This window comes from Dama dama, chromosome 9 (assembly GCF_033118175.1).
Source record: "Dama dama isolate Ldn47 chromosome 9, ASM3311817v1, whole genome shotgun sequence".
Taxonomy (NCBI): domain Eukaryota; kingdom Metazoa; phylum Chordata; class Mammalia; order Artiodactyla; family Cervidae; genus Dama; species Dama dama.
Window position 1 is genome coordinate 27934455 of NC_083689.1, and position 25512 is coordinate 27959966.

Below are 25512 nucleotides of genomic sequence, written 5' to 3' on the forward strand. Positions count from 1 at the left end.
GAAACCATCAACAAAATGAAAAGGCAACCTACAGACTGGGAGAAAATATTTGCAACCATACAACCATATTTGCAAAATATGATACAACCAACAAGGGCTTAATTTCCAAAATAAACAAACAGCTCATACAACTCAGTAATAAAAAAAAAATCAAACAATCCAATCAAAAAATGAACAGAAGACCTAGACAGACATGTCTCTAAAGAATACATACAGATGGTCAAAAAGCACAAGAAAAGATGCATATCACTGCTAATTATTAGGTAAATGCAAATCAAAGCTACAATGTGGTAGCACATACAATGTGGTGGCCATTAGAATGGCTACCATTAAACAGTCTACAAATAATAAAAGCTAGAGAGGGTGTAGAGAAAAGGAAACCCTCCTACACTGTTGGTGTGAATGCAAACTGGGGCAACCACTATGGAAAAAAGTGTAGAGGCTCCTCAAAAACTAAAAACAGAGTTACCATATGATCCCGCAATCTCACTCCTAGGCATACACCCAGACAAAACTATAATACGAAAAGATACATGTGCCCCCTATATTCCTAGCAGCACTATTTACAATAACCAATATATGGAAACAACCTATATGTTCACTGACAGATGAATGGATAAAGAAGATGTGGTGTGTGGTGTATATATGCATATACACACACACAACAGAATATTATTCAGTCATAAAAAAGAATGAAATAATGCCATTTGCAACAACATGGGTGAACCTAAAGATTATCATACTAAGTGAAGTAAATCAGAAAGAGAAAGACAAACACCATATCATTTGTAGATGGAATCTAATATATGACACAAGTGAACATATCTAGGAAAGAGAAACAGACTCACAGACATAGAGAATGGACTTGTGGTTGCCAATGAGGGGTGGGGTAGGAAGGATTGGGAGTTTGGGATTAGCAGATGCAAATCAGTACATACAGGATGAATAAACAACAAGGTCCACTGTATAACACAGGGAACTACATTCAATATCCTGTGATAAACCATAATGAAAAAGTATGAAAAAAACCCTACATATGTATAACTGAATCACCTCACTGAATGGTAGAAAGTAACACAACTCTATAAATCAACTATACTTAATTATTAAAAAAAGAAAGCCTATTTTGTATTATTTCATTCCCCTTAAACTGACTGAGATTTACTTTATGATCCAGAATAAAGTATTATATTGGACTATATCCTTCATGCACCTGAAAAATAAAGTGTATTCTGGGGTGGTAGGGTTAAATGCTCTACAAATGTCAATCAGATCTGCATTCCCTCAAATACTACAGAACACTCTGTAGATTATGACAGCTAACTTGCACACATTGCTTCTCCTTTAGTATTTCTTCTGAAAATTCTAGCTTCCTTGGCCTCTTTTAAACCCAAACCTTTTCTCTTCAATCACCAAAAGACTCCGCTTTTGTTGTCTTTCAGTGTTACAGCCTATATAGCCTCTCTCGGACCTTTTTCCAGCTACCTAAAAAACCAGATTTCATATATATTCTGTCTCATTTTCTAGTTCCTATTTCATCATGCTGGAACTAGAAGTTACAGTAGTTTTAAACTATTCTTTATTGCACTTGGATGCTTTTTTAAACCAAATGTTTTATGGAAGTGATAATATATTAAACAGAAAACAATAGATCTGATCTCACCAAAATGTGATGAGACTGAAGTTCACCTTCTACTCTTAAGATGCCCCTTCACTTTTCTCCAAAACATAAAACAAAAATATTTTAGAACTGTCTAGTTCTGGGGAACTCAGTCTTCAAACCACTTCTATGAAGAGTATTAGCTTTGATGTCAGGAAGACTGGACTGGATTTCCAGCTTGCTTTCTTGGTGACTTAGGCAAACTACTTAACTTCCTAATCAACAAAATGGGTTTATTATACCTTCCTGACACAATTACTGTAAAAACTAATCAGTAACTCTTAAGACCCACAGGTACAATGCCCCAAACTTAACTGATTCATAAACTATCATGGTTGTTTGTCCTTGGTGCCACTGCATTGCTGTATATCACAAAGGTGATACAGCATTCTCTGTATTTCAGACACCAAAACCAAGATCAATTCCAAGATGCCAAAGCTTTCCAACAACAAAATTTTCCAACAATGTAATGGCAGGTGAAATTAATAAATTATTTGCTTCTTGAAGTGCTAATGATACTGGATTGTCAGGCATATTTTAAAGGAAACATCTACTGTATACTAAACTCTTGCTTTAAAATATTAAGAATACTAATATTAGACAGGAACTAGATGGAGAAGGAAGACAGACTACACTAAAACTCAAGTCATTTCTACTATGTCAAATTCAATTCTCCTATCTCTTTCATGTCAATTTCAACCCCATATCTTGCATCAAAGAATTAAAATGATGTGAAAGTTACACATCAGTGATAAATAAAAGTAAAGCTAAAAAATATTTTCATCACACACACACACATATACACGACTATGAATTTCACTTCCAGGCCTTACCAACTGGCTAGCATTTAATCTCCACAAGCTTCAACATCCTTACCTATAAAATTGAATGAAAGCATGTATTTTAGTGGGTTTCTATGAAAATCAACCATACTTTATGGCAGTATAAGTATGACATACACTAGTGCTTAAATGATAGTAGCTATTTTAGGCCTGAAACCATTTATTTTGGGCCTGAAATCTTATAACTAATGCAAACAGAAATAGCAGCATCTCCATTTACTGATCTTTATTAATTTCATAGGGGAAAAGGTGAAGATATCACTTGCTTCCTGACCTTGTAGGTACAGTCAGTGGAAGACTCTAGTACCTTTTCTCTTTCTTGCAGGTATATTTCTTGTCATTCACTACCACAGCCCTGGCATAGAAAGCTCTCCCAATTTTTCATATATAAAGTTTAAGGATACTTTCAAAATGCATAAAGTGAATAGATTCAAAATTATTTAAAGGTTAAAAAGTATCAGGCATTTTCCAAGACAGATTTGCTCTAAGAAAGTGATACTAAATTAAGGTTTGTTTTTTATGTATTTGTTTATTTTTGGCTGTGCTGGGTCTTCACTGCCGCTCAGGCTTTTGTCTAGTTGCAGTGAGCAGGGGCTACTCTTTAGTTGCAGTGCACGGATTTCTCATTGCAGTGGCTTTTCGTTTTGCAGAGCATGGGCTTTAGGGCACATGGGCTTCAGTAGTTGCAACAGTGGACTCAGTAGTTGTCACTTCTGGGCTCTAGAGCGTAGGCTAAATTAGCTGTGGTGCACAGGCTTAACTGCTCTGTAGCATGTGGGATATTCCCAGACCAGGAATTGAATCCTGCATTGGCAGGCTGATTCTTTACCACTGAGTCACCAGGGAAGCCCAGATTATTATTTTATTTACAAAAAAATCACAATCTGTTTTCATTACCTAGGTACATCCTAAAGGGCCTTTAAAATATAATTCAGTTAATAAAAACTAGATTTATATGTATTTATTTGAGCAAGTCACTTATTTTCTAAGACTGCGCAGAAATAGTACAAACCAAAAGATTTTGAACATGTAATTTATAAGCTGTAACGTACTTTTAAACCAATGTTCTTATCAGTTATAACCATTTATATTTTTTTCTTTTATTTATATTGTATTATTTTTTATCTCTCCAAGACTAATTTATTGAAATCTACTTCAGAATTATAGGAATAGGAAGAGATATAAGTTTTAACACAGGACTGAATGTGTATCTTCTAGAGGAATAGGTAACGGAAAGAAATGGGAGAAGGATGAAGTAGACAGTTGATTATGCAGTTCCAATATAGAGTCTGATGTATTCTCGCTCTTACAAGCCTATGGTGAGTTATTAATAGGTTCAGAACACGTAAGACCCTGTGACCAAGCACCCCCAAATTGAAAACTACGCATTTGTGGAGACTCCACAGCCAAAGGCTAGAACAGCCAAGTTATTAGAACACTTACTAAAATACTACAACTGAGCTAACTATAGGCAAAGGTTTGGAGACATTTTAAACCATATTAATGTGCAGAGCTAGGCTGTACCCAAGGATGCTTTAGTATCTTAAACCAAAAGCATTTCAAATAAAATAAGGGGCTTTCATAGTCTCAAGCTTAAAACACATTCTCGATATGAATCAGTGAATTTACTTCTTCTCATCCTTCCACCCAATGACCCCCTCTCATGACTCTACCCCCTCAAAGGAAGAACTTGTCAATTCACATAAATATGTATGCTCTTGAGACCTGACAAGAGTAGGTGCCATAGAAACTGAAAATGCAAAATAAACAATTATGGGAATTAAGTTAGTAATCAAATACTGTACTTCTTTAATTTACCATTTTCCCAGCTAAGATTTGGACATAACTTCCAAGTAATATCTTTATGTATGTCTTGTTCATTTTCCTCCAAAACATCTCTCCTGATAGAATTTTTGGACCATCACTTTATTCCCTAAAGTTTAGAGTTGATATCAAGATTTACAGGAATTTGGTTCAATCCTGACAAAGCAGAAGAAATTTGAGCACATTTGAAAAAACAAACTATAAAGGTTTCCTATCTATATCTCTCTATATTATTATTCAAAACCAAAGATTTCAATAAACCATTTGGATATCATTCCCTTTTACCTTCTGAGCTGTTTCTTTAGAATAGCAGCACCACTGGGCCTTCATAAGTGTTCACTTCCTAAAATGACACCAATTCCACACTTGCTTTCATATCAAATTTCATCAGTCCTAAGATGCTGTCAGTGTAATGACACAACCATAATGTTAACAGTTGCTAAAATGTGGAAAGGCATCCACTGGAATTAACAAAATACTTTAGTAGCCCTCTGTGTAATATTATTAAATTAATATCTAATGGATTAACTATTCAAGGGACTTTATTTCCCTAACATTTTCCCAATCATGATTGCTACAGCTGGCAGGCATCTCTCCAAAGTCACAATAACAGAGAAAGCCTACTGCTTTGGTTTTTAATAAAAGGTACAATTTTAGACAAATGTAAGATACACACAACTGTATATAAAATAAATGATCTTTGTTATTCATCTATTTTTTACATAGTAGGACCTACTGTATAGCACATGGAATTATATTCAATATCCTGTAATAACCTATAATGGAAAAGAGTCTGCAAAAGAATCAATGAATCACTTTGTGGTACACTTGAAACTAACACATTGTAAATCAACTGTATTTCAAAAAATATAAAAATAAAAATACAGCTATTAAGCAAAAAAGGTACAATTTTAGAATTTTTGGCTGTTTAAACACACACAATAATTTGTATACATATTTACATTTAGAGAATAACTCCAAAAGTCTGTGACTAAAATCTATTTCCTGAAAAGGTTGATTTGGATTTGTTTGTCTGTATTTATTTGTTAACTTGATTTGAACCATGAACCTACAACTTTGGTCTTTTTCAAAGTAGTGGAATATATGAAACAATACTTGAGTCTTACATCCTCATACCATACACGAAAATAAACTCAAAATGACTTAAATATTTAAATATGAAACATAAAACTCCTAGAAGAGGACACAGGCAAAACATTCTCCTACATAAATTGTACCAATATTTTCTTAGATTAGTCTTCCAAGGCAATAGAAATAAAAGCAAAAATAGGCAAATGGGACCTAATCAAACTTAAAAGCTTTCGCACAGCAAACGGAACCATCAACAAAATGAAAAGATGACTTACAGACTGGGAGAAAATATTTACAAATTATATAACTGACAAGAGTTTAATTTCCAAAATACACAAACTCAATAGTAACTCAATAACAAGAAAACAAACAATCCGATCTAAAAAAGACACAAGACCTAAATAGACATTCTTTGAAGAAGTCATACAGATGATAAAAGCACATGAAAAGATGCTCAGCATTGCTAATTATGAGAAATGAATATCAAAACTTCAATGAGGTATCACCTCACACCAGTCAGAAAGGTCATCATTAAAAATTATACAAATAATAAATGCTGAAGAGGGTGTGGAAAGAAGGGAACCCTCCTACACTATTGACAGGAATGTTAACTGGTGCAACCCCTACGGAGAACGGTATGAACATACCTCAAAAAACTAAAAATAGAGTTACCATATGATCTACAACCTCAATCCTGGACATATATCTGGACAAAAATATAATTTGAAAAGATACATGCACCGAAATCTTCACAGCGGCAATATTTAGAATAGCCAAGACATGGAAGCAACATGAATGCCCATCAATGGAGGAATGGATAAAGATGCGGTAAATACTTACAATGGAATACTATTCAGTCATTTAAAAAGAGTGAAATAATATCATTTGCAGCAACATGATGGACCTAGAGATAATCACACTAAGTGAAGTCAGAGAAAGACAAATATCATAGGATATCACGTATATGTAGAAACTAAAGTATGGCAGAAAATGACTAATTTGTTACAAAACAAAAACAGACTCACAGACATAGAGAACAGACTTACGGCTGCCCAGGGAAAAATTGTGAAGTGGGAGAGTAAACTGGGAGTTTGGAAATAACATATGTAAACTACTATACACAGAATGGATAAACAAGGGCCCACTGTATAGCCCAGGGAACTAACTATATGGAAAAGAAAATAAATAAACAAAAGAAAAAGAAGAAAGTGAAGTCGCTTAGTCATGTCTGACTCTTTACAACCCCATGGACTGTGGCCTGCCAGGCTCCTCCATCCATGGGATTTTCCAGGCAAGACTACTGGAGTGAGTTGCCATTTCCTTCTCCAGGGGATCTTTCCGACTCTGAGATAGAACCTGTGTCTCCTGCACTGCAGGCAGACCCTTTACTGTCTGAGGCACCAGGGAAGCCCATGGAAGAGAAATATAAGTAAATAAAGAAGCACCTAAATAGAACACTTTAAAAAAATCAGAGTTTGATGTGTATTCATGTCCTAATCCTACAGACACTAAGTCTTTATAATTTCCTGTTTTGTATACTAACTCCAAATGAGTTTTATTTACATAACTCCAAATGAGTGACTTTGAATATCTGTTCTCATAAATTATTTATGAATTTTAAAGCATGTCCACTATAACACAGGCTATCAGTAGCTAATGTTGTCCCTTAATAGTCAATGGAGTATTAAAAAATATCCCCTAATGAATGCTGAGATAGTAATTTTCAGATAGCAGAAAAAGCATCTGTATTGTTTATAAGATGGAAACTCTCCCCAAATTTATCTTTAAACACAATCCCTATCCAAGTCCCAGCAGATGCTTCACAGATCCTGACAATCTGGTCCCAAAATTTATACAGAAATGCAAAAGATCCAGAATAGACCAAAAAAGCTCTTAAAAAGGAAACCAAGTTGACTTTCCCCAATTAAAAACATATTATAAAGCCTCTTAAATCAAGGGAATATGGTATTAACATAGGGATAAACATACAGATTTTAAAAAATAGTGTTAATAGTACAAAAGTAAACTTATTTATGATCGACTTTTGACAAAAGTTCTCTGGTACTTTATGAGTAAAGGATGGTCTTTTCACAAAGGATGCTGAGAAAAAACTGGATCTGCATATACAAAGAGATTAATTCAAACTCTTATCTCACATCATATACAAAAACTAACTCAAAATGCATCACAGACCTACATTTAATAACTGAAATTATGGAAGAAAACATAAGAGAAAGCCTATGTGACTTTGAGTTAGACACAGAGTTCTTGGTTACAACATTAAGAGCACATTCCATAAAAGGAAAAGAAAAGATAAATTGGATTTTTTTCAAAATCTATAAAAATTATCTTTGAAAGACACCATTAGGAAAATGAACAGAAACCTCTATAGACAAGAAGAACAACCTATGTCTGACAAAGGATTTTACAACTAGAGTATACAAAGAACTCTGAAAACTAAACAGAAAGATGAAAATTTAAAAAAAAAAAATTTAAAACTGGCAAAAGAAGTCACCAAAGATAATATATGAATAGCTATGAAAAGGTACATTAAAATATCCTCAAAAAAAAAAAATCCTCAACATGGTTATTAGGAAATGCAAATTTAAATCACAATACCATTGCACGGCCACAAAAATAGTTTTAATCAAAAAGAGATAATAAGTTTTGATGAGGATGTAGAAAAACTGGAATCCTAATTGCTGGTGAGAATGTAAACAGGTACAGTACTTTGTAAAAGAATTTGGCAGTTTCTTAAAATATTAAACATAAATTTACCATATGACCCAGCAATTCCACTCCTAGGTATCTAGCCAACAGGAATGAAAATATGTTTCTACACAACGATTTATACATATTTGTGTATCATTCATAATACCAAAAAGGTAGAAACAATCAAATGCACATCAAGTGATGATTGGATAAAGAATGACTTACGATTAAGCAAAAAAAAGAATGAACTAATGATGCATGCTACCACAAGGATGAACCTCAAACACATTATGCTAGGTTTAAGAAGCCAGACACAAAAAAAACAAATTTTATATGATTTCATTTACATGAAACGAAAAGGTAAATCTATAAAAGAAAAAGCAAATGAACAGCTGCCTGAAACTAGGGGTTGGAGCAGAATGACTCCAAATGGATATGAGGGACACCTCTGGGGTGACAGAAATGTTCTAAAACTGAATTGTGGTGATTGTTGTGAAGTTCTCTAAACAGACAAAAAAGTCACTGAATTGCACATTGGGATGAATTTATGGTATGTAAATTATACCAGAAAAAAGATATTGCGGGGGAAGCATTCACAATATCCTTTAGAATTGTCACATGTTAAACAATGGTTTGTCCTAGAAAAATTAGCTTGACACATTCATGAATCTATCTTACTAATGAGAAATAATTAAGTTTTACTTAGAAAAATTTCTATGTAGGAACTTTCATCATAAAATACCAATTCAATACTTTCAGAAACATTACTAATTAGAACCATCTATTTTGAAGTGACAAAATTCTAACTGGAAGTCTACAGACATGCAGTTATCCATGTTAGTAAATAACATGGGGCATTAAATAATTAAATTTTAAAAGACAGATACTTCCACAATGAATTACTCAGACTTATACTTTGCTAAGTGTATGTAAACATAATTGTTATTCCCACAATAAATTACTCAGACTTTCCATTTTGTTGTAATAAACTACTGAAGTTCTATTTATCCATAAGCACACAACCAGACAACAGGAAGACCATATGCTATTTATACATATGTTCCTGTCCATAATTGAACTGCCTATCTTTGAACTGGGCATGCTAAAATATTTGCTGGTAACATAATACATTTATAATGGAAATTTAACTATCACATTTTAGTTGCTCTTACATGAGTTCAATTACAAATTATAATAGAGATAGACAATTTGCACTAATCACATTAGCTGATATAATTATCTGCCTGGCCACTCCTCTTAGCAAGGTAATGGTTTTTGACTGTTAACCCTAATGAGTTTTATAGGACTCTTAACATCCAAATTCTTGCAATGTGAGTAAGTAGATAAGACTTGTTAGGTTACTTTTGCCATTTGAGATGGTTTACCATTGAATTCTCATACATCTTCAAAGTCTCTTAATCTAACTACACTGCTTTGCCATTCCAGTTCAGATAATCTCTCAAAAAGAGTTTCCAATTTTCTCATGTATTTTTAAATATTCCTCTACAATGTGCTTCAGTCTTCATTTAGCCACAACTAAACTTGGTGGTATCTTAGGTCCCTTTCACTCTGAAGGTATGTTTCTTCCTTTATTTCTAATAAATTTCATTTTATTACAGAAGCCAGAATAAATCTCCTGCTTTTCTTGGAAGGAAAGCTATGACAAACCTAGACAGTGTTTGAAAAAGCAGAGACATTATTTGCTGACAAAGGTCCCTATAGTCAAAGCTATGGTTTTTCCAGTAGTCATGTATAGATGGGAGAGTTAGACCATAAAGAAGACTGAGCACCAAAGAAGTGATGTTAGTGGATTATAACAACACAATTTTATTTGCTTAGAGTTCTATAGGATAGAAGTCCTACCCAGGTCTTGCTGGACCAAAGTAAAGATGTCAGCAGGGCTAGGTTCCTTTCTAGAGAAGGAATGGTTCCTTTCTAGAGAAAGCTATGGTTTTTCCAATAGTCATGTATGGATGTGAGAGCTGGAACATAAGGAAGGCTGAGCACCAAAGAAGTGACGCTTTTGAGCTATGGTGTTGGAGAAGACTCTTGAGGGTCCTTGGACTACAAGGAGATCAAACCAGTCAATCCTAAAGGAAATCAATTCTGAATATTCATTAGAAGGACTGATGCTGAAGCTACAATGCTTTGGCTACCTGATGAGAAGAACTGACTCATTAGAAGAGACACTGATGCTGGGAAAGATTGAAGGCAGGAGGAGAAGGGGATGACAGAGGATGAGATGGTTGGATGGCACCACTAATTCAATGGACATGAGTTTGAGCAAGCTCTAGGAGATAGTGAAGGACAGGGCAGCCTGGCATGCTGCAGTCCATGGAGTCACAAAGAGTTGGACATGACTGAGCAACTGAACAATGTATTATCCGTAAAACTGTTGATGACAATTTGAAATAATTAAGTTCTACTTACTTCTAAATTCTAAAATAGGAAGTAAGTTTCAACTTCTGAATACTTTTTCACCTAAAGAGTAGGAAAACATTCATACTAGCATTTAGGTCCCATTATATCATCGCCCAACTAGTTCACATTTATAGACTATTGACTAACCGAGTCATAAAATCCTATCTAGCTCAATGGCATCTGAGTGGGTTCCTGGAAAGATTTTAAAGGAAGGACAGGAGGTATCCAAGTTTACTATAACTGGAGGTAAAAGAGTATTAAAATTCATTCAAGATACAGAGGATATGAAGTTTGATGCATGCAGATCCAATCCTTAAAGCTCCTGAGCTCTGGAGTTTTCAGAGCCACTAGCGTGGCTGCCCTCAAATTTGAGCTTGTACAAGAATTACCTTGGATTTTTATAAAATACATTTCTTAGTTTTGAGGCTCAATCTGGGATTCTGATTTTTAAGTGGAGAATTTCCAGCCCCTAGTACCTCTCCTCAAAGCCATGATCTCGATCCAGGTGTTTGCACACCAGACTTTAAAAAACAGGGCAACAAGAAGTATGAGCCAAAAGCTGATGGTGTGGGCTCACTGCAGAAAATGGTCATATATTTTAGGTGAAGCCAGGCAGAGGGAAGAGGAAAACTCTGGGGTGAAAGATCTTCAAATGCTTCTGAAGAAAAAAAAAATATTTAGGTCTTACTTTTTTAATTAGAAAGCAGTAAGAAAACAGAAGCTGCTTAAATAAAGCTGAAACTGGCCTGTGCTCCTCAGCTCCATTCCCTGATCATCTGAGTTAAAGCCGAAACAGTTAATAATTTATTGCAGATATATGGATGCTAATTACAAAATGAAATCAGCTGGAAAAGGCAAGCACAAAAACTATCTAATTCCCAAGGGCCTTCCTAACACCACCATGCAATAATGTTGTACGAATATCTGGGTAGCATTGAAATGGCTGAGCTCCCATTTTCTCACTTCTCTCAGTCGAAGGCTTGGCATTAGAATAAAGATGAGATGGAGACAAGATGATGTGCTCACTACGGCTGCACCCTAAATGCACTCTGCATCAAATTATGATCCTCACTTGGCTGAGGAAACCTTAAAATTTCCTTTCAGGAAACATCCTCCCCCCCAAAATCATAATCCAAGAGGGACTACTGGTTCTCCCATTGCTTTAAAACGCATCAAGATTACTTCACTAACTCAATACACTTCCCATCTATCAGGAACCTGGAACTCCTCTGATAGTTTTTATTTTGCGAACACAAAGCCATAAAACCTTCTGGGTAAAAATGTAACTGTAATTAAGCGGAAACATTCAATTGTACATGAGCTCAATAAAAATGTGCTCTGTTTTAGTACTGCATAAAAAGTGTTTTAAGATGGCTACTCAGAATTTCCTGAATTTAAAAAGGTATACTACTTTTACGATTCAGTCAATAAATTTCAAGTAACTGTATATTCATATTAAATACTATCAAATAAACAATTATTATTAAATAGACAAAATTTCTTCTCACAAAACTGGTCCATGCCTGAAGTCTCTTAGGGCCCTAAGACATAGATTAACATATGATTAAAGGGGTTATTAACTTTTAAGGTATAATATTGCTTTTTCCATCAGCACAATGAGTCTTCTTACTAGAATTCACTATATCACGTCCTTAAAAAAGACCAGAGTATCTGCATTTGGCCACTCTAAGTATAGAAACTTCTTCCAGTGTCACTGTCAGCAGAAACATGATCACCCATGGCGTTCTAACTTTTAAATTGGAAAATCAGAGGATGTCTTAAGGAGATGTGCATTTAAAGCTGATAAAACACTGAACACTCACTAAGTCAAAGAACTGTGCAAAACACAGGCAGGACAAGTTGAGGCAAAGTGATAGTTCCTTAAAAACTATTAAGACCTTGAAACAAGGAACGATGCTGCAATGAATAGGCTTATACATAAATCTTTTGCACATACGTGAATATTCCTCTAACAGTGATACCTACAATTGCTGAAAAATAAGCATGTCCAAAATTTAAATACATACCATACAAGAGGCTCTACCCAATTTACTTCCCTACAATGTATAAGTTTGTGTTCCCCAAGCATGCACACTGGATATTATTTATCTTCATAGTCTGTGCCAATCTGTGAACCAAAAATGGTTATTGAAGAAATTTTTTTTCCCCTGCTTCCCTATACATTTGAAAAACACAGTGAATTTCCATTCAATATTTATATTTCCTTTTTGGCATATTCACTTATCTATGGATGGTAAGATTACAGATGACTTGTAAATTTATGTATTTTTTAAACTGTCTCTAATCAGCTTCTAGTATTTTGTCATTAACCTTTCTTTTTAATATACTAATAGAAAACGAGCCTGGAATTAGAAATGAAAAAAGACAAAAAACCTAACAAAAAATGAGTAGAAGAATATGAACACAAAATTTACAGGATAGGAAATGAGAATAAAAATGTGGAGATGGTCAGTCACACCATAATACAAAAACATGCAAATTAAAACTAGTTTGAGTAACTTCATTTCTTTGCCTATTAGATTTTACCAGGATCAAAATGTTTAATAATACCCATGCTGGTGACAGCATATGTGAAAGATGGACTCTGGTTCTCTGCTGACCTCAGAAAGTAAAGCAGCACCCACCTCCACGGGGTGCAATCAGGCAATTTTGCCCCCAAATACCAACACACATGCCCTTTGACAAGGTTACACATGATGCAGGCAAAATGACATACAGAGTCCTATTTATTTAACACTGATCATAGCAGGAAAACACTGGAATCAATCAACTATATATCCACACTAAACTGATTAAGGTGATTATGGCATATTTCTGCAGTCAGATAAAATAGAACAACCAGAAAAGAAAGAAGATTCTCTTTACACACTCATATGTGATAATCTTGCCTATCAGTGCGTGTATGGATAAATGTGGCTTTACAAAGCTCTATATATGCATTTATTCATTTACATATCAATTACCTCTGAATCTCACACTAGAAAGTATTATAATAACCCTGGTCACCTCTGGAGTGAGTGAGTGAAAGTCGCTCAGTCATGTCTGACTCTTTGCGACACCATGGACTATATAGTCCATGGAATTCTCCAGGCCAGAATACTGGAGTGGGTCGCATTTCCCTTCTCCAGGGGATCTTCCCAACCCAGGGATCGAACCCAGGCCTCCCACATTGTAGGCAGATTCTTTACTAGCTGAGCCACAAGGGAAGCCCAACAATACTGGAGAATAGGGTAATCCTTTCTCCAGGGGATCTTCCTGACCCAGGAATTGAACAGGGCTCTCCTGTATTACAGGCAGATTCTTTACCAACTGAGCTATCTGACAAGCCGAGTCACCTCTGGAACAGGATACTAATAACCGGGGAAAGGGTTTTAGAGGAAGATTTTTCTGTTGCGTAACTTTTTGGAGGTGCTGCGTGGTAAAGTCTCAGTCTTTACAATTTTGAAAATGAGTTTATTCTCCCTTTAGGCTTAAATGGCAGTTTGGCTGAATCCAGGATTCAAATTCACATTTCCTCATAAATCTTGAAGCTATCAACTCATGACCTTCTCACATCCAGCATTTCTATTTCAATCTCTTATATCAACCTCATAATTTTAATGTAGATAATCTTTCCTTTACTAAACACATGGAATTTTTCTCCTTCTCTCTGACTTTCTAATATTCTGCCACGATGAGTCCAGGTTTGGGTCTGTGTTTACGCTACTCTGAGTTTAATGGTTGATCCTTCCGTCTGAAGGTGTGCAACCGCCTTTATCTCTGGGGCAAATTTGATTGACATCATAGAAAGCTCTTACCCTCTATCTAAACAACACAGATTCCATCAGCTAATTCATCTCAAATCACTGAATGAATCAATACATGCAATATACTCAACGCTCACAGCAATTAATTCTTCCCTCGTCTTGCTGCACACAATTACTCCCACCAGTCAGCCTGCATGTTCACCAAGAATCAGCTATATTTGAACACATGTTCACAACATCTAGTAATCACATAATTTAATCAAACCCTAAATACTAATGTCTGGGAAATAGGAGTGCAAAACATGTCTCTGATTTCATGAAAATTCTGGAAAAATCAGAGAAAGATTAAGTGGCTTTAAAAAAAATGTGCTATAATTTTGTTTGGGATGAAACTGTACAGGATTTGGAAGTTTCAAACATCCAGGGTTCTACATAGAAATTGCCTTGCATTTGTCTTTTAATTTTTATTCCAAATATATTGGAAAATGGTTTTGGCGCATGGTGAGTAAGCCTCACCTGGACTACCAGTTAGCTGACCTACATTCAAAGGCATAGTGTCTGGCCTCACACCCAAAGATTAGCTAATGAATGTATATTCTGGTGATTTATGTTAGAATCAAATATTTAGGGCTCATTTGTATGCATTTTAAAAACCTTTTAATTTACTTTCTTAAATTAACTCTCACCAAAGAAATCTGGACCATCTAGATCTGTGATTCACGGCTTACAACTTTTCTTTTGTAATTTTGCATGCACTTGTCCCTTATATTCTATTCTGGGACAATTTCTAGGTTTGCCTTCTAGGTCACAAACTTACTTATCAGTACATCTATGTAATTTTTATTTCTAATGATCATATAATGTGAGTTCTATCTAATCATTTTTTATGGACAGCACTGGTCCTGGATTTTATCCCATGCATGCTAAGTAGCCTCAGTTGTGTCTTTTTTTTTTTTTTATTGGAGGCTAATTACTTCACAATATTGTAGTGGCTTTTGCCATACACTGACATGAATCAGCCATGGGTGTACATGTATTCCCCATCCTGAACCTCCCTCCAACCTCCCTCCCCAGTCCATCCCTCTGGGTCATCCCAGTGCACCAGCCCTGAGCACTTTTTGTGATGCTATGGACTACAGCCTGCCAGATCCCTCTGTCCATAGGATATATATCCCTTCTTATATTTCAGTTAAAGTATTCTACGTCATCTATTATGATTGTTGCTCCATGGTTTTAATCAACCGGTTTGATGACCCTCTTGTATACGGTTTGTTTTCTTAAGAGTGTGATATTCGTAGGCATCAGCTCCTTTCTTTATGGTTTCCTGTTCACCCATCTGTTGTGACCAGCTCGCCTCTAGTTGTTTGGAGAGACATGTGGGACCACCTACTGGATGCAGGAAGCCAATGGCTCAGGCTCTGAGAGTGGAGACTCTTTGTCCTCTTGTATCACGTGCATGTCAGGAAAGCTCTACCGCCATCCTCTCCGCTCTTGCCCAGGGACACACGTTTGGCCTCCGTGGCTTGGCACAACCAGACAGCAGACAAGCCCAGGAGTGCTGCCATCCCAGGGTGCCCATCTGTTCATGGTCCTCTCTGTCCCCGCGTGCGCAGCAGCACCTCGGCCATACCTGCCACCATTCATGCATGTTCTCTAATACCTATATGTTTTCCACTAATCTGATCCACAGTTTGCAGTCTTTCAGGAGATATTCAAAATTTCTGATGTACTGACAGCATTCTTTTCGAATACTGCTTTAGATTTATTTAGAATATATTGTCTCTGTCATTCCTAAGATTTGTCTTGAACAAAGTCACTGGATGTGTGAAACTCGTCTGCAGTCTCACTTTTTCATCTGGATACTGACTCCACATCTAGTCCAGTTCTCCTGGATCTGCACGACTCTTTCCCTGTCCTCATACCCTCCTCTCCTATTTCTGTACTGGTACTTGGTGAGGCTCCTTGTCCAAAAAGGATGCTCCCAAATATATGTGTTCAAAACTTGCCATGGCTCAGAATACTTTGATTTATATAAGAGAGTAAATTCATAAACCTGAAGATTACACAGGGCTGCAGATTTTGTATCAAGAGCTTTTCAGAACAACTATTATATAAAACCCTAAACTTACAAAACTCCAAATTTAAGGTTGAGTACTTACTCTTTATCATTCTGGGAAAATAATCTAAATATTACTGAGAGTCATTTCAATAGTTCATCTAAAGAGAATCATAGGCAAGGAATGCACTGCTCTAGTTCATCTTGGCCCAGTGCTAAGGTGTGCTTTTCTTTTAAGTGTTAATTTTGAACAAACCTGATTTTTTCAGTCTTTCACGGAATTTAATTTGTTGCTTTCTTGTACTTTTTTTTAGAGATTACTATTTAAAACAGAATAAACTACCATATGCGTAGTTTTATTTAGTGACTTTTACTGGTTGTCTCTAAAAACTAGATATCTTACAAAGTTCTGAAAATGAACAGATGAAAGAGAGTATCATCACAACACTTGGGACATTCCTACATTTATACGTAACTCAACCTACTTTATTTCCCTATTTATATTTGTGACTGGCAAGCCAGATTGGGATCTCCTTGAAACATACTAAGCCTTCCTCATCCTCTTTTTGTATTCTCTTTGTATACCATGCCTTGCTCAAAAGGGTCGTTCAATAAATGTTTATTTATTATTATTAATGTGCTCATTAGATCTAATATATGCCTCAAATAAGATTATTTTTCAATATTAGAGACTAATGTGTGTGTTCAGTCACTCAGTCATGTCAGACTCTTCATGACCCCGTGGACTGTAGCCCTCCAGGCTCCTCTGTCCATGGGATTCTCCAGGCAAGAATACTGGAGTGGGTTGCCATCTCCTCCTACAGTGGATCTTCCAAACCCAGGGATCGAACCCAGGTCTCCTGTGTCTCCTGCTTTGAAAGGCAGATTCTTTACTACAGTACCACATGGGAAGCCCCCATTAGAGACTAATAAGGGAAAATAAATCATAAGAACATATCATACGTTAAGTGATAGATATACAAGTACAATTTGTGCGTTTTATAAACAGGGGAAATGAGATCCAGAAACATTAAGTACTTAGAAGAAGCAATACCGGAACCTGTAACCAAAACTCCATTCAACCATTTTTCCCTTCACAGCATAAGTTAAATTGATATCTGGAGAATGAACTGGCCAGGCTTTATTTATAAATACTCACCACTCTGCAAGAGTTGATAACTCTTTCCTTAATGATCTATATTCTTTCATAGAGACTTTTAGAACCTTTCAAATATGTAATAATGCAAAAGGTGTTGAAGAATTCAGGCACAAGTGGGTAAAATTCACTATTGAGCAAGGGGCAAGGAAAGTGTACTTTGTGATCTACTCTTCTTTGTGTAACTGACAACCAGAAAGCTTTTACTGAGAAGAAACTGGTGCAAACTAAAGGAGTTGCATTTATGAACAATGCACCTTCATATAACGACATCATGATGCCTCACATCAGAATTACTGGATCACAGAATTTTGGAAATACAGAGGGACAACAATGTAGTCCTACAATAATCAACAGTTGAACAGAAATGGCCCAGGTTCTAGCAGACAAGACGTTTGAGGTCTGCTCTCACCTGACAGTTTAGGATCACTTTCCCTTATTGCACTTTCTGGTCTCCTCAGAGGAAACATTTTTTTTTTTCCACTCCCTTGATAGGCTGTACATTTTCACATCACTCAGTCTCTTCACTCTATCCTCAGCATTACCAGCCCTTCCGTGCCTGGAGAAATTCTCATGCTTCAAAGTCCACTGAACCTCTATTGCCCTTGGGAAGCCTTCCCAAACTCCCTAAGCATGACTTAGCCTCAGGCATACATTTGATTTATCATGCTGGTATGCCACTGTTTCATGACTATTTACATCCTATCCACTTGTATATGATGCTCTAATCTGCAAGCCCCTAAGGGAGGCCCTAGAATATATTTAGCATGCAGGAAAATTCTCATTCTATCATCCAATTTTAATTACATCATCAGATACTCTCATTTTACTTATGAAAACAATCCCAGAGAGGTAAGGGACTTGTCAATCATCAGGGAATAGGCCAATGTCAGAGCTCAGATAACAGATTATGCTTTCTCTTTCCTAATCCACCCTCATAAGGGAAAGGGCTGGCATAGTGGAGTCTAGAGTAACAAACCTACCCTTCTTGGCTATTTGCCTAACTTTTTACTCCAAGTCTGACTGCTACACTATATTTCTGGTAAAGTCAGTTTTCCTCAACAACAATGACTTCCCAGTTCAGAATATATATATGTGGCTAATAGGAAAAGTGAGTAAAAGTCCAACATGATAAACAGGGAGGTATGTCAAACTCCTATTCAGTCTATGAAAAACCTACTCATAATTGTAACTTCACTCCTTTAAAGATGGAGAGAAGGCATAGCTCATTTGGAAAATCTGACCAAAAGCCCACATTTCAACAGTGAAATGCTTTATCCCCTATTGCTTCTACTGCATCAGGAACTTTCTATATGTAATTATTTAATCCCTGGCCAAAAACCAGTGGACAATGAAATCCCTACAGAATGTCTCCCCCAGTGAAGTATTCAAACATTAGTTCCACAAAAAATATTTTTTTAAGTATTTCATGTAATTTTTCTATGTCATTTTTTTCACTTATGGCTAAAAATGTCCATATTTGAATATTCATGATTATGAACATCTGCCAAAATATAGCCCTATTCAGCATTTTACATCACTTTTGCTATGGGACCTTAGAAGGGCATAGGTAAAAATTCCCAGTTTCATTTTGCTTGGATTTTAAACCATCTTTTTCCATCTCATGGCTTTGGGTGGCTTTGACCGTGCTGATGTTTTCTGCTGTCCATTACTATTGGATTTTTCTCCAAATGAGCAGGTTGCTTTTAGAGAAGTCCTTGTGTATCTCACCAATGGCTCAATTGGAATATCAAAATGAAGACACAAATCACATGGGTGTTTATGATACTTTGTGGATTTTGTCTTAAAGAAATATTAAAGTTCACAGTGATGACGGCCACACAGGTGAATGTACTTAACACCACTGCAATGGATGTATAGCGATGGTTAATTCTACGTTGCATGTTATGTCTACCACAAAGCAAAGGCCAACTTAACAGGAGGTAAAAATTATCCCAAACCCTGGGTCAAAACAGAGGGGGTGGAAATCGAATGATAATCCCTATTGTTCAGACAGAGCAAATGGCTTTTATTTTCTAGTTCCAACTGGCCTCTGAGCCAGGCTCTCATCCGCGCTACTCTCCCTGGAGTGGAGAAAAGGAAAAGACACTATGTCCAAATAGTAAGTAAACCTTAGAAATGTTAAATCATAGAACCATAACCCTTCAAGTTCTGATTGGATTCTCCTGTCATCCATTAGTCAGCTGCTCGCGGCCTCTGACTTAACTCCTCCACTCGTTTCTCACAAGAACAGTGAACAGGTGTCCTGTGTGAGCGTGGATGTGTTTAAATTCCAGACAGCTGTCAGAATATAACTTCCTGGGGAACTGTTCTGACAACTCTGAAGTAGGACATGAGAAAAAAAAAAAAAAACCAACTATGAGATAATAGATGAGAAACTGGGGGTGGGGGGACCAAGGAGGAGGAGATTGAGCAGTGAAAGGGACCTGTTATCTCCCAATCTCCTGAAAGACACCACGTGGTGGGCTTATTTTGAAAAGCAGAAACAAAACCAGTGGGAAGGGTTGCAAGGAGACAGTGTTACCTAGTAATTCCAAAAAAAAATTTATAAGCATCTAGCAGAAGGCTATTACCCACTCAATTAGATTTAGGATTCACCGACGGCCCTGGAGGTGTTCCGTGGGCGGTATACGGTGGAGGCTCTTGGGTGGTGTATTCAGGGCGCGCTCTGAACGGGATGAGGTGCAGGCAAATCTGCCTGGTCTACAAGGGGAGAGGGAGGGGTGGCAGGGGTAAGAGGAGAGCTGGGGAAGGAAAGGCGCTTACCAGGCCACCCCCGCAGGTGCTGAAAGAGGCCAGCGAGCCGGGGTGCCGCAGCACAGCCCCGGTGTAGAAGCAGGCGGCGTCAGGCGGCGCGGGAGGGCGCGGGACGGCTGCCGCCCGCGTGGGGCCCGGGCCCGGACTCGGCCTCTGTTCCACAGCGAAGCGCGGCGCCAGGAAGCGGCCGTCTCTCCGGAGCAGCAGGTAGAGATCCCGGGAGAAGGCCGGGATCCGCAGCAGAACTTCGTCGCCGTCCGGCTCGGCTGGCTGGGTTGGGGGCGGAGACGGGGGCGGCGGCTGCCACGAGGCCGGGGCGCCCGGGGACAGGGCGGCAGCCCCGCTGGATCCCCGCGGCAGCTCATGAGACTCGAGCTCCTCATCCTCTTCGCCCCCGGGCGGCGGGGGTTGGGGCCGCGACTCAGATCCGCCTTCCACGGGCTCCTGAGGCGGCGCCGGGGCCACGGAGCGCACCTCGCGGGAGCTGCTGGCTGCCGGCGCCCGGACGCCTCCGCCGCCCGTGCCTCCGCGCGCCCAGCCTGAGTCCGCGCTGCCCCCGCTGCCGCCGGCCGAGTCCACCGGCTCCCGGCGCCAGAGTGCAGGAAACACGACTTCCCACTCCTCGCGGTCGGGGGCGAACTGCAGCCCTGCGGGCGGGGCAGACAGAAGTGCAGGGCTTAAAGAGCCGCGGTCTCAGGAGCACAAGCATCCCAGAGTTCACACTCCGCACACAGGGCTCACGGCTAACGCGCTGGAGACCACCCGTCTAGCCCCTGAAACTTACAACCCCTGAAGTGTGGCGATCAGATTACAGACCCCAGCATTTTCAAAATAAAAGTACGATTATCGGGGCGGGGGGAGGGGGAAAGCGGGGCTGCAAAGTTTGGTGACAGCACTTAGTTGCAGAAAAGAAAACCGGTGCAAAGACACACAATTATAAAATTTCCTTCAGTATCTGCCAGAGCAAGGCAGCGCTATCAATTTCTTTACTTCCCAGATTTCCTCCAGGCGCTGATGTGCTGTACCTTTGCACATCTTATTAACTCTCAGGAGAGGAAAACTAAGCATTTCACGTTGTTGAAATGAGGCCACGAGAAGTGCGCTTCGCTCAGGAGCCCTCTGCCCAGCACCCGCACGCTGGTTTTTCTTTTTCTTTTTTTTTTTTAATTGCTGCCCGCTAAGCCCTGCTCACTGCGCACAGTTGCGCCAGCCCCGGCGACCCGTGCGTTCCCGGTCTCTGGCTGGGGAAGTTGGAAAAGCAAGCTCAAAGTCACGGAAGAACTTACCTGCAACGACCCCATTCGACAGGACCCCCAGCTGGTAGAGGAGGCAGCAGCAGCAGATGTGAGTCAGGCGCATCTCGCGGCTCTTCCCCAGACCGCGCTCCCGGCCGCGCGCGCGCCTCCTTTTGCGCGATCCACCGCCGGCGCCTCCGCCGCCGCCGCCGCCTCCCGGAGCGCAGGGAGGCCGGGCGGCGAGTTTGCCCAGGCCCTTTGTCTGCCGGGGGGTGGGGTGGGGGTGCTCTGTGACTCCGAGCGGCCGCCGGAGCACGGGTGGGGGTGGGGTGGGGGAGGAGCGGGGGCAGGCAGCGCCGCGGCCCCGCAGCGCCCCGGCTCCCCGGCGAATTAGGTGAGCAGTCTTAGTTTCTGTGTTCTGGCCGTCGCAGGAGTTTCCGGAGCCCCTCAGGACAGCCCCGCCACGGTCAGCCGACAGCCGGCAGGCGCAAGGCGGGCAGCGCTGCCTCAGGACGGGCGGAGGACGGCCCCGCGCGGGCAGGAGCGCCGCGGTGTCCGAGCCGAGGCTCGTCGCCGGCACCCGCGCGGAACTGCCAGGGGCCGGTGCCACAGTCCCGGCAGCCGGGCGTGTGCCAAGCTCCGCACCCTCCTCGGGACTGGCTCCGGGATCCCACCCGCCGCGGCGCGGCAGGGAATTTGGAAGGGGATGAGGGGAAGACACTACTCGTGAGGTGGGTGTGGAGAGAGAGAGAGAAGAAAAAAAAAAAAAAAAGACTGAGGCAGATCCGACGAGAAAAAGGAACCAAGGGGCGCCCGCCAAGCGTGACTTTGCGGGACAAAGGTCCCAGAACACTGCACACGTGCTCACACGCGCGGTTGGGGTGGGGTGGGGACCCAAATTCCCTCACCTGCCTCCTGATTGGCCATTCTGGGAGGCGGATTTGCATCCCTACGCGGCACCTCCTTCTCCCTGCTGAGGTGTGTGCAGGTAGAAGGGCCGTCCCCTCCCCACCTCACCCCTTTACAAGGGGTTCCTCCTTCAGGGGAGTTCTCCGCCCATCCGCAAGGCACACAAAGCCAAATTTAGTGCAGACTTGAGCACAAAGCAGCGGCCCCATTTGCCAACGACCTTTGATTTGTCTTCCCATCTTTGTCTCCAGGAGTCTTCTAAGCCTGGAGATAATGTAATTCGTCATGGAGTGTGCTTCAAAGGTTCCCAGGACAGTAGACACCCTGACATTTCAGAGCCCCCTGTCCCACCTTATCTTCCTGGCTTTCCATTCGTCAGTGCTATCAGTTTCCCCCTCGCCCCCCCATACACACTCCAAATAACGGTGAGATTAAAGAAACCAGCATTAAATACTGTAGTCTAAAGATCTCAAGCCGAGTGAGTTTATTTTGCCCTTTTTACCTTTTTGTTGTTGTTCCTTTAAAAAAAGAAAGATGTTTTTACTCCTGTCTTTGAAGGGCAGTTCAACCTTAAATATTCTTGCTTCCTCTGTGACAGCTCTTCATAGTTCCTACTCCCTGCTCTGCACCTTTCTCTTAGTCACATCAAAACTTTCACATCAGGCTCCAGGGTGATTGATCTAACCTGCCATTTGCAGCCTCCAAACTAGGCCAGGTGCCTATAAATAAGAGTTAATGCAAATCAGTTTTTTAAAATTCCAGCACTGAGGTTGGTTCCCCACATCCTTTGTTGTTTTACCTTCTGTTCTTAGTGTCAAAGGTGGCTACTCTGTCTTTGAGGGAGGCAGATGATCTTATTTCAAAGGAAACCCATTGTTTGAATAAGCAGGGTCCTAGAATACTCTTTGAGTTGTCCAGAATTTCAAAACAAGCACAAAGACACTCTAGGTGTGTCTGTCTCCAGACCTTGTCTTGTAAAATCTCTAGAGCTGGAGTAACTAGGGTGGGTGTGGGTTTCCAGACACTCAAGAAGTATCTGGTTTGCTTAGGCGCCTACACCCTCATTTTTATGGGACTCAATTATATGGAGTTAAAACTAGGCAAGAAATCAGAGGCAGTTTATTTTTAAGAAATAAAGCAAATTTTTAACACTGAAGGTTAGTTTCAATGAAACACCTCCACAAGGATTTGAATCTTAAAGTGTTTCTCATGTAATTTTAACCAAAACATCAACAAAAATGTAAAGCTGTAGAAGGAATGCATATTGAATTGTGTGTATTTATTGGAGTACATTTGTGATTCCTTAAAACTAGATGAGCTGTATGATTAAATATATTTAAAAGCACAGATTGCCTATGTAAGTTCTCATCTTTCCCTTTTCTTTTCTCCAACTATATAACAGCCATTAACCATTCCAATTCCTTACAGTAAAGGTTAATACTAATTGTTACAGAAAAGTTTGCCTAACTCCCAGCTGGTTCTACTCTTTCACCTATTTGAAATACTGTTATAATTTATTTGTCTATTTTCAAAGGCTTTTATAAATCATTTGGGTTGTAATGACTCGTGTAAATATTTCTTCTACTAGACTATCAATTTTCTGGAAAGGTAGGAATTATTTCTTTTGTATATCTTTCTTTACATCACCCTGTCTAATACAGAGATTTATCTACCAAATGCGTGTGGAAATTCTCAGGAAATTCTCTAAGATGCTTTAGAAGATGATAGAGATTGATTTCTGTGTGGTATTTTATTCCAATTCCTTGATCCAGAATTACAAGGCTATATCTGTTGGTGATCAGTTACTATCAGGATGATTTATCTATCTTACAGAGAGAATAAGTCTGAGAGAGAAATGACTTGTGTGAAGATTTTTTGATTAAATAGAAGAGATTTAAGAGGTGCAAATAAGAGCATCAGTTAAATTGGGTTTGAGTATGTATGTACGTGAAAAAAGAAAGAACTAGCCTGATTTGGAATTAATTGGATTGTACATGATGAAATAGAGGAGAAAAGGCAGGACTGTGACATGTGTGTGCATTACCAACTCTAGAGGAAGAAAAGAGCAGCTGGGAAAAATATGTTGGTTAAGACAGGTCACTACATATGTCACCAGATGGTAGCTAGCATCAACCAAGCCCTGCTTTTATGGGGTGGAGGTAAGTGACAAAGTATCAGAGTAAGTGGAACCAACTGTTCTTATACACTGGGTGCTCACGTGTTGCATTTTATAACCCATGCTTCTCTATGTAGAAAGTTGACTTTGAGGCCTCCAGCTCTTCATCATTCTCTTCACTCATTGGCCCTAAGCCTCTCACGACCTAAAGCTAGTCTCAAATCCTTTCCTGACTCCAAAAAACCCTTAAAATCTTAAGAAAATACAAAGAACCCTTTCTCTGAGCTGCATGAGGATATCAACTCCCGGTAGCACTCACATGTAAATCGAAATCAAGACTTAAGCTAGTTCTGGCCGTGATAGAGTAACAGGAACCAGATTTAACTCTCGTCTTAAGCAATTAGAAAACAGACAAAATGTAAAAAGCAGTTTTCCCCAGCATACTACCTGGTAGCAACCTAGAAGCTTCAGCACAGGGAAGAGAAATCTAAAGAGTCCTGAAGACTAGCTGAGTTGAGAAGACAGAGCAAGATGCCTAGAATTTACAGGCCACCATATACCAGAGAGGAGAGAGTAGCATAGAGAGTGTACATGCATGCTAAGTCACTTCAGTTGTGTGAGACTCTGCAACCCTATGGACTGTAGTCCCCCAGCCTCCTCTGTCCATGGTGTTCTCCAAGCGAGAATGCTGGAGTGGGTTGCCATGCCGTCCTTCATGGGATCGTCTCCACCCAGGGATCGAACTCACGTCTCTGACATCTCGTGCATTGGCAGGTGGGTTCTTTACCACTAGTGCCACCTGGGAAGCCCACATAGAGAGTGTAGTGATTAGCTATTGCTGCATAAAAAACTTAGCAGTCTGAAACAACAAACGTTATATCTCACATGGTTTCTGAGGACCAGGAATCTAGAAGTAGCGAAACTGAATATTTCTGCTCAGGGTT

The 25512-nt window shown here is 39.5% G+C and overlaps 1 protein-coding gene across 1 annotated transcript in view; it reads right to left on the bottom strand.

The window, feature by feature from the left end:
* Nucleotides 1–21701, bottom strand: part of ADAMTS19 (ADAM metallopeptidase with thrombospondin type 1 motif 19) — a 250761-nt gene extending 229060 nt beyond the window's left edge. Inside the window, exons 1-2 of the mRNA XM_061150851.1 lie at nucleotides 21595–21701; nucleotides 20318–20955 (exon numbers count right to left, since the gene is read on the bottom strand). Of these exons, the coding sequence (XP_061006834.1) occupies nucleotides 20318–20955; nucleotides 21595–21667 (711 nt within the window). The 5' untranslated portion in view covers nucleotides 21668–21701. The remainder of the gene's footprint in view (nucleotides 1–20317; nucleotides 20956–21594) is intronic.
* Nucleotides 21702–25512: the final 3811 nt, after the last annotated feature.